Source organism: Amphiura filiformis, chromosome 11 (assembly GCF_039555335.1).
Source record: "Amphiura filiformis chromosome 11, Afil_fr2py, whole genome shotgun sequence".
NCBI classification, from domain to species: domain Eukaryota; kingdom Metazoa; phylum Echinodermata; class Ophiuroidea; order Amphilepidida; family Amphiuridae; genus Amphiura; species Amphiura filiformis.
Window position 1 is genome coordinate 24571277 of NC_092638.1, and position 10448 is coordinate 24581724.

The 10448-nt window shown below is 36.0% G+C and overlaps 1 protein-coding gene across 1 annotated transcript in view; it reads right to left on the reverse strand.

The window, feature by feature from the left end:
* The window catches only part of LOC140164607 (synaptic vesicle 2-related protein-like), a 33710-nt gene extending 23939 nt beyond the window's left edge, over positions 1–9771 (reverse strand). The window contains exons 1-6 of the mRNA XM_072187933.1: positions 9313–9771; positions 5390–5475; positions 4136–4306; positions 3313–3437; positions 2084–2147; positions 285–410 (exon numbers count right to left, since the gene is read on the reverse strand). Of these exons, the coding sequence (XP_072044034.1) occupies positions 285–410; positions 2084–2147; positions 3313–3437; positions 4136–4306; positions 5390–5475; positions 9313–9703 (963 nt within the window). The 5' untranslated portion in view covers positions 9704–9771. The remainder of the gene's footprint in view (positions 1–284; positions 411–2083; positions 2148–3312; positions 3438–4135; positions 4307–5389; positions 5476–9312) is intronic.
* Between the last annotated feature and the right edge of the window lie 677 nt (positions 9772–10448).

Below are 10448 nucleotides of genomic sequence, written 5' to 3' on the forward strand. Positions count from 1 at the left end.
GAAAGTTAATTCATGTGGATGCTTACAACTTACGGGGATCTTATCACAGATATCAGCTAAACAGGTCTTGAGGCTCTTGATGCCAAAGAAATAATTTTGTAAAACAAATGTCACAGAGTGCCGCGCCTATTCATTTTGTGGTGCAAATTGTCTCTGATAACATGTTAGACATGTTACAAACAATGCCTCAGTTATATGAGGATTAACTTCCACAGCTGGTTTTTTAAAACTGAAAAAAAAACAAAAAAATTCAAAACTTTTAACAGTTAATGTTTGTTACTTACATATGTGCATGCAATATAGATGAGTAATGGGAGCCCAGTGATGAAAACAACATAGCGCCACCCTAATGTTGGCATGACAAAGAGCCCCACCGCTGTGACATATACAGCTCCAAAGATCCATGATAACTGAGAAAAGATGAAAAACTTGTTATACAGGGTTCAAAAGAATATGCCCCTAAAATTGCAAAACATTTCTTTGCATAACTTGACGTACATTTTGTTGATTTGAAAAATTCAAAAAGCTGTCAATAGAAGAATCTTTTGCTACCCTCCCAAAGTTGCCCCATTTCCAAAAACAATTTTTTTGGTCAAAAATAATCACATTTTCCACAAATGGTGCTTTCAGAAAAAGTTGCATGCTTTTAAAAATCGTGTAATGTACGAGGGTTGATTTAATGGCGTTTTTGTTTTCTTCATTTTTATTTATGCAATCATTTTGCAGTATAAAACAATGATTCATTGACATGTACAGGGTTTTTCTAGAAGGTTTTATTAAGCCGGTGTTTAAAAATGGTAAAATCAATTTAGGATCATTTCTTTGCATAACTTGACATTCATTTTGTTGATTTGAAAAATTCAAAAAGCTGTGAATAGAAGAATCATTTTGCTACCCTCCCAAACTGATTCCTAGTGATAATTTTGAAACAACTGCTGATTAAAAACTTAAATGAAAACCTCATTTTTGACTGTACAGCACGAATGAGCCGTAAATGTCCTAAATTTTATTCTGAGTTACAGTATAAAATGTGCATTAAGGTCATATTCATCGGTACCTCAAGTTGGTGCAACATCTATCTCATTTGATAGTCAAACACCAATCAATAATCCTATTGTTGAAGAGGATAATAAGCTTCTACCTTAGATGGCTATAGAATTTTTAATAGCTCTGGTCTTTGTTTGCTTTGGCTAAATCCTGTTCAAGTGGTGGGTTACCAGGCATTGTATTTTGTATAGGTATGTATAACCAACAATTAACAATGAGAGACTTTCTTGAACCTCCTCGTTGACTTCGGGATGATTTGAAATGAATTTGAAAGTTTGTGCTATCTACGACCTATCGTTACGGAGTTATTCTATACATAAACCTCATTTTTGGGTAAAAATGGCACATTTCGGCTGTACAGAGGTAAAAATTTCAACTTGCTCCTAGTTTTGTTGAAGGGCAACTGATTTGCTACATTAGACCCATCTTTCTTAAAGCCATATTATAACATTTTCAAACAAAATAGATTAGCATTTCTTTGCCATAAAATGTTAGCGTTTACTGTCAGATATATCCCCTTTTATTTTTGAGCCGAACAACTACGGCAAAGCAAAGAAAATTGGAATTTACTACCAGCACACATGTCGCCAATACGTACCACTCCTTCGGTCATGTTGTGGTACGACCCTTTGTTGTGTATATCACCGTCCCATACGCCCGTGTATACGTATTTTGTGTTATGAACATCGTGTATGCGTTCGACTAATAATTCCATCGTAATAATAAAGCGCCGGTTCCGGCGTTTTATTCAAAATCTCGGATTTTGACAAAACTACAGCACCTAGAGTCTTGATTTTTGGTATTTGGTTTAATAAAGTACAATTTAATCGTGTAAAAAAAGGAATTTTAAAAATTCAGTGAGGGTGTCTTCCTCAGCAAATGTTATAATATGGCTTTAAGTTTGTCACATAATATAAGTTGATAAGATTGTCATGTATCATGATGGTTATAAAATTGCAGATGAAGCAGTTGTTGCTAAAAAAAATAACAAAACATGCTTTGGTTTTTTTTTTTATTAATGAATAGGTTTACTCACTGATACTGCAGTAAGCCAAAACCCTCTGTCTTTGGAAGGCAAGAACTCAGAATACAGCACATTTCTGAAAAGTAAGTAAATAAGTAAGTAAGTAAATAAGTCAATCGATCAATCAATCAATCAATCAATCAATCCATCAATAAATAAATAAATAAATAAATTAATTAATTAATTAATTAATTAATAAACAAATAAACAAATAAATATATAAATAAATAAATAAAAATTATAAATAAATAAATAAAATTCAGATGCAAAATGGGATAATACTGTGCAGCAGGAAATTTTTGTGAAGTTTCTATTTTCATGCTCATTTTTTAAAAGCACAAATTTATAAGCCTGTGAAAATATTTTTTTAACTGTTTGAAAACATGACTACAAGAAACCGCAAAAGTGTTAAAAATCACAAGTGGGTGTATAAAATTCAAATGGAACTGCCTAATGTGTTACTTCCATTTGAAATTCATACACCCCTGTAGTAGATATTTCCAACATCTTCCACAGGGGTAGTGTGGATTTTGAATTGAATTGCCCAATAATTATGCATGACAAATTTTGAATGGAAGTGAATTTTTATGATATAGGTCAGGTAATCAAATGAATATTACTATACCTCATAAATATTTATTAGGTAATCCAGACATCTTATTGGTTAATAACACCAGCGTCAGTGTATTTTGACTACTTCCCCGTGCCTGTGCAATTACGCTCAGACGGGGAAGTAGTAAAAACTTCCGCACCCCTACTACCACACGGTGTCTCAACCCCGTGCGTCACCGTTCCTTCAGACGTCGCCTTATACTACACACGGCAATTCTACAGATGCGTTTATCATGAAAATGGCATCTGCTGCAGTTATTTTTTTTATTTACTAATTCTTTTTGACGCCTTCTTCGTTTTGGCCCCCTTCTTCTTCCGCTGCCCTTCTTTTGGCCGCCCTGCTTTTTTACCCCGGGGCTCGCGCACCAAAGGCCCCCAAAATACGCCAAGATGGTATTCAAAACTGCTGGTCCCTTGATGTTGGATGATCTGATTACTTCCCTCTGCTGACACGTCGGGAAGTAGTCAAATCATCCAACACCTCGGGACCAGCACTTTTGACTACTTCCCCTCAAAACATGTTGTATTTGTATACTATACAATGCCTGGAGAATGTTTAAAACACTTTATTTGAAAAATACAAGAAGATTAGAAAGAAAAAAAAACAAAATGATATTTTCGCTACTCACACTTGTCCAGCACCTCCATCACAAGCGCCAACAATTCCACGCAATACAGTTATCCAAATAAACGTTGGTGAAAATGCAGTCAGAGCACCATAATAAAATAAGCAAACAGCAACAATATTTAAGATCTAGATGAGAGAAATGAATCAAAACAAATTTAAGACACAAGAACATAAACTAACAACTTTAAATGGATAATCAGATTTTCAGTATGTATGTTTCACCAAACTGGAGGGGGGGGCACTCAAATAGTAAAGTGACATGCACATGCATCCACTACTTATAAAATAAGGAAGGGGCTTTCTGGGGCTAAATATGGTCTTTTTTGGGAAAATGCTAAAAATGGGGACCTTTTTGGAATATTCCAAAATGGTTCTTCCGTGCACAGACTCTTAAAACTATATCTTTTGGGGGGTTGATGTTGTAACAGTAGCAATTTGTCTACAAAAAAGGTCTCAAGTTCAGGGTCGGATCCAGGACTTTTTGATAGAGGGGGCGCCTTTTGGTCGACGACGAAAAAAATGGTGTTAAGGGGGTTACCCCCTGAAAACTCAACGGTTTGGGCCCATTGTTTGCTGTTCATGGCGAATTTGTTCATTTTTAAAAATTTCTTTCATTTTTGTATTTTAAGTTAGGCTGGCGCCCGTTGTTAGTTAAAAAATAGAGGGGGCGCGTGCCGGCTGCGCCCCCCTAAATCCGCCCCTGAAGTTGGGAGTATATAATTGGCCTAAAGATCCTAAAAATGGTTTGAGGGAGGGGCAGATTCTAAAAATTAGAAAACTGAAACAAAAATTTTATGCTGGGTCCATTCTTTTTTATTTCTCACCTTTCTACGGCCAAATTTATCAGCAAATTTCCCCCATAGTGGTGCTCCTAGTAGATACCCAAAGAATACAACAGTCGAGATGATAGCTTCCTGCCAATGCTCAAGGTGCCAGCTACAGACAAGTTCTGGACCAAGGATACTCAACAACATCACCTCACCAGCCTCACTCATCTATAGAAAGATTTTAAAGCAATAATGTAAAACATTCAAATTTTAATTTTGGTTTTTCTTTCCCAACATTATTACATAATACCATATTGTTCCTAATAAGTGCCCAGTCTCTATAAGAGACGTCTCATAGTAGTTTAACCCCATGAGAACTACCTGCTGATTGGCCAAAAAGAAGTTTTCATTATCAATTGGACCAATCAGCAACATTGTTAGAATAATTTCATCACGCAAAAAAATTGGGGTGAATTATTTGCAAAGCTCCATTCTGATTGGTGATTAAAGTAAAGATATCATGTAATTGACGAATCAGAGGCAAAGTTAGATCGGCAGGTAGTGCTCAGGGGATTTAAAAGGTCAGGACAGGTATACATGTATGGGTGATTAGAGATATCACGAGAACCGCCCAATCCAAGAACCGAGAATCTACTCCCCATTCCAGAAAAATACAGAACTAATTTTTTTGGATTAAAAAATATTATCCGGATTTGCCAAATGAAACATAGCCTAATCCTAATCCTAACTGGGATTAAAAGTCTATTTTAATATTTGGTCGATTTTTAGAAATAAGGGCCAAAAACATGCATTTTAGGGTGTTTTTCGACCTTCTTCATATTCTGTAACAATCAGGCCCAAAGACTTAATGAAGACTAATTTCAAATTATGCATTCTAATTTTTGGAAAACACATTTTCCAATCTTTTTCATAACCAATTAGGAAAAATAAGATATAATATTAATATTATGAGCTAACTCTTAGCCTATACTCAATATTTTGAATGCTTAGACTTGTGCAAAGTCTAACAATTTTGTCACTACAATTGTAAGAAAATATGCAAAAAATTGTATGTTTTTGGACCATTCTACCTCAAATTGCAAAAATATTAAAATTTTACTTTTATTGCCAGTTAGGACTAACTTAGGATTAGGATTTAGCTAGGTTTCATTTGGCAAAACAGGATAATATTTTTTTAATCCAAAAAAATTAGTGCTGTATTTTTCTGGAATGGGGAGTATATAGTTCAATCTATTTATGACTGATCACATTACTTCTTTGAAATGCATGACTATTTTTTGCATTTCTTACATGTAAGACGCTATCAATGAGAGTGAATTGGATTTGAAATCTCCCAAAACCAAGCTGGTCTATGGCTTCTTCCACTGTGAACTCAACTGTACATGGGAACAAAAAGATATTATAAAGCTGTAATTGTTTGTTTGTATGATTAACATTTTTATGACGAGTAAGACAGTGGACCAGGACAATGGACCAGCATCGGAATTTTCAATACACTGGCACATTTTTTGCCATTAAACATACATGTTATAATTGAAGACAAAGATAATAAAAATTCCTTTAAAAGGAATAGGGTGGGCAAATGAAAAATTGTCAAGAGAAATGAAAGAATGAGTAAGTCAAGTTCACAATTAAAAACAGGGAAAATATGACACAACATCGATTTCCAATAGGGGAATAACACAAACGTATAAACAAAGTTAAAAGAGTGTTTAACTTTATACGCTTATACGCTTTGTTATTCCCCATTGGAGGTTGTATCATATTTTCCTGATTTTAATCTGATCTATTGCTTATCCTTTGTTCTCTGCTGGTCAGTTGGAACAGATTTTCCCTGTTTTTATATTAACCCTTCACATCATAACACAGGATGTTTTATGTTAACATTTTATATAAAACATGGTTATAAAACTTTTGTAGATAATAGTTATTTAAAACATTTTCGTAATCATACCTAGAGGGTTTTTTTTTATCATCAGATAGAAAGACTTCTGCTCATCTTCTCTGGTGAGACAACAGGGCTGGGGTATCTCTCCATATCAAAGTTTAAAAATCTGTCATATCAATTTCCTCAATATGTTGTATTGCAACTTATGAGGGGAAATGTTTGATTTTACAATATTTCGATATTATTTTTTAACTTTGTAACTTTATTATGATTAACATAACTGTATTTCAAAGCGTCAAACTATTATCATTATTTTGTCCCAACAAAAATAATCCAGGGAATAAAATATTCATTCATATGTTTATTAATTTTATTCAACCTGGGCCATTTCTACTGGTGTACATGTATTCTAATAATTTGTCTATAATACCTTGTACAAGCATCAGCAAACACTATTTGTCACAAGATTTGAAAAGTAAATAGCCTTTGTACACACTGAACATACAAGCTGTATTCAAGTACATGCCGAAGCTGTCAGTATAAAATGATATATATGACCTTCACGATGCTATTAATTTAGCCCAAAGATTAGGAAAACTAGCAAAACTGGTGAACTGGTACTGTTCAAATAAAAACATCTGCAAATCTTGCTGCAATTTCCAAAAAGTATTTCTTTTACTTAAATAATTATTTTTGTTATTTCTTTTAATACAAACATATTACTGCCTATGACGACTTTATCGTATTACTTACATATCAAAATCAAGTAATAATTACAAAACTCGCCAGTAAACTATCACCTCTGTGGGTGTTTGGGATATAACCCGCACGAATATTTTCTCAACACTGCGGTATGTGAAAAAGTAGGTCAATAGTCAGAGAATACAGGGTGAGACTATAGTTTGCGTCTGACGTCACTGTCAATCAAATTACCTACGATTCTTGATTGGTTAATAGTGCTTAAAAGGAAGGTCATTTATCTGGTGCCGATCGGAGAAGGAATAGCACAAAATGGCAAAAAATTACATACTTTTACAAGGCAAAAGGCAACTTTTCTAGGCATTGTTGACATGGTGCCTTTGAGAAAGAAAGTTTTCTACTATAAAGACCTAACTTTTGAGATGGTTTGTATGTTTGAAGGTGCAAAATTAACAATAAGGCACCCGGTTTTATCGCCGCGTTCAGCAACTCATATCATCACGACACTTGTAAACAAACTGCTCGAGTTTGATTAACAGATGACGTTAGATGCAAACTTGTCTTTTTATCTCTGTCTTCCAGTATAAATGTACTTGATTATATCAACTAGCATTGTTAACCCTCTCCTCACGGGTGTCGACTGCAGACGACAAGTTCCAAATTTTCTTTTAAAATTTTTTTCAGAATTGTACATTGTCATGACCGAATCAGGTTGTAAAATGCATTAAAATAAGTACAAACAAGCCTTGTATTGGTTCAGTGGTTATTGAGATAGCTCTTTATAATTATTTTGATACAGGGCCGTAGCAAGCGGGGCGGCCGGGGATGCCATGGCCGCCCCACTTTTTGAGAAATTTGTTGTTTTTTCTTTATATCTTTATTTTAATTTGGGCATATATTTGTATTTTGCCGCCCCACATTTGTGATGGCCGCCCCACATTTTTCAACCTTGCTACGGCCCTGTTTTGAGAAAAAATAAACCAACTTGACCTTTTTTATGATGAAGCCTATGGCTAGCACACATAGCATTAAGGATGGAAACAGCTATAAATTACACAAGGGAAGTTCATTGTATAATGCATTGTGGAGCCATAGATCTAGGCTTTAATAAATGGGTGACTTACCAAAATTGTTTGACCCATATTTGTTTAGTGTGCATACTTGGGGGCAGCACTTCAATATGAAATGGATATAGGTGTAGGGCTGACACTTTCATAGTAAGGGGCATTTGGTGAGAGCAAACTGTACAAAATATGGGGACATTGGGTGAGAACATGATTTTTGGCATTCGGTGAGAGCAAAGTGTAAAAAATATGGGGTCATTGGGTGAGAAAATGACCCTTTTTTTAAATGGATACTTTGGGTGAGAACCGAAACAGTGCCACAGAAACCTCGAACATTGAATTTCTAGTTCTAAATGGCTTCAAATGTTTGTTTGTTTTTTCAAAATAAGCAACAAAATCAGTGATAAATGAAAGTTGCTGTTCAAATTATTGAAAAATAAGGGTCTTTGGGTGACAGATCAAATGGAAAAATAGGGGGTCTTCGGGTGACAGAGCATGGTGTTCGTAAACAAATATGGGGTCTTTGGGTGACAGTGACACTGAAAAAGAGGGTCTTAACAGCCCTACATACATGTCATCTCCTAAGTGGGAGTGCCCCCCGGATGTGCATATATCTTTATTTGTCTTTAGTTATATATCTTATTTTATAAATAAGTACATAAAGATCAGCCTAATAACGATTGGCAAGCAATACATGCATCAGTGATGATAAAGGCACCGGAATGAACTAGCAATTATCTTCATTTTACCTCATTTGTTTGACTCAAAATTAAAAGGAGACATAATGTGATAGTGAAAACTAACATTTTGTGGAAAACAAATAAAATCTATTCTTATGGAATAAAGTCAATAAACACTTTGGTCCGTATTCACTAAACAAGTTAAACCAGGTCCAACTTTAAGATCTGGTCTAAGCGTCTTACTATGGAGATTAGTTCCATGGAGAAGGAACTTTTTGGTATAATAGGCCTACATGTCTTGTTCTGTACTAGTTCCTGTTAACATAGGTTTAAGGGCAACATGTAGTTTAAAGCCATAGACTGGAAGAATCAAAGACATCATGAATAATGTATTATTGCTTCTGGATCTGTTGACTGATCACCCTATCCACCATGCAATCTGGCAAATTTCTGTTCTTATAGCACTCAGTATGCAAACACAAACTTCTGCCAAATTCTTTCTTTATAAAAGTATAATTATATAATTATGTTTTGGCCACCATTAGTAACATTCCAATATGGCCAATTGCCATATTGTTACATAAGAAGCCTATAGATTAGGTGACCTCAATGTTTATCAACAAAGGCAAGGGACTGGTATATCGATATGCTCAAGTGAACCTCATGCAACCACTACACTGTTCAATAGCCTTATTGTGATGTGGCGGGAGTTTTAAAAACACGTTTCCTGAACAAAATATGATGCGCATGCATACTGCCAGGCAAAAACAATGGAAATTGTGATGATGCGTGCGCATACTGTCAGGCATTGACATCAGAAGTCAACTCATCTATACCAAGTCTAAGTTCTCCCCATCTAATTTCTATGGCTAGTTCACTTACCTGGACCATCAGCTGAAGCTTGACCATCTCCCAATTTCGGTTTATTGCCAACACCATCATCACAAGACCCATACTGAGAATGAGTATGTCCAGTGGTATCATCAATGTGGTCACATTTGTCAAAGTACCTCTTAGTCTTGATTGTAAAGTCCAGTTGGCCATCATTTTGTGGGCTGTATTGCACCCCATTTATTGTTTCATTTACAGGCCTACCATTGGCTAATTCTGATGACTGGTGATATGCCTTTGTATCACCATCACTGTGGTAACTGCGAGTCTCCATTTTGTTCATAGGTTCATTAAAGTTCCTCACGTCCATACTGTGATAATTGGCACCAGTCGACTCCGTATCATCTTGTAGCTGTTGGTGATATTCTACAAATGGTTCCATTTGGTTTAGGGACCGTTCACAAACACTTGTTGGGGGGTCTGATGCAAAAAAATTTTATCGCGAAAATTTTTCGGGGCTCCCCCTTTTCAGACCTCAAAAATGTGTAGTCATTTTTACAGGGACCCCAGTGCCGTGTGCTTAAAGGGGGGGGGGCATGTGCCCCCCTCTTTTGTTGGTCATTCGGGGATATTTGGGGGAAAATGCTAAAACCGCAACTTACACACCTAAATCAGACTCCATTCGGGGGAACTGAACAACCTGGCCCCCCACTTTCAATGTGCTGCGCACGCCACTGAGGGACCCCCCCTTAAGAGGGTACCCTTAGGAGGGACAAAACTTTTCAGGGCCCCCCTTTTTGCATCAGGCCCCCCTAACAAGTGTTTGTGAATGGTCCCTTACTTGTAATGTTACTCTAGATAACCTTGACCAAAAATAGATGTTATTGTTTATCTGCTGTGGGCGATTCGTATGTTCGTGTAAACAGTCATTCCATATGGAGACACACTTGAGTCCTGATGGAACCAGGCTCAAAAAATGCTCAAGCCAGGTTAAAACGCCTATATAAGCATAATGGGATACTGGCCTAAGTGGAAAGAAAAAAAACAGATAGGACAAAGTTCATAGTTTGACACAGGCCCGTATGCAGGATTTCATTTGGGGGGTAGCTGATTTTGACTTTTTTCCAAGGGGCCGGGGTGTGGATTTTGTGAAAAGTGGACTTTCTTCCCAAAATTTGGACCTTTTT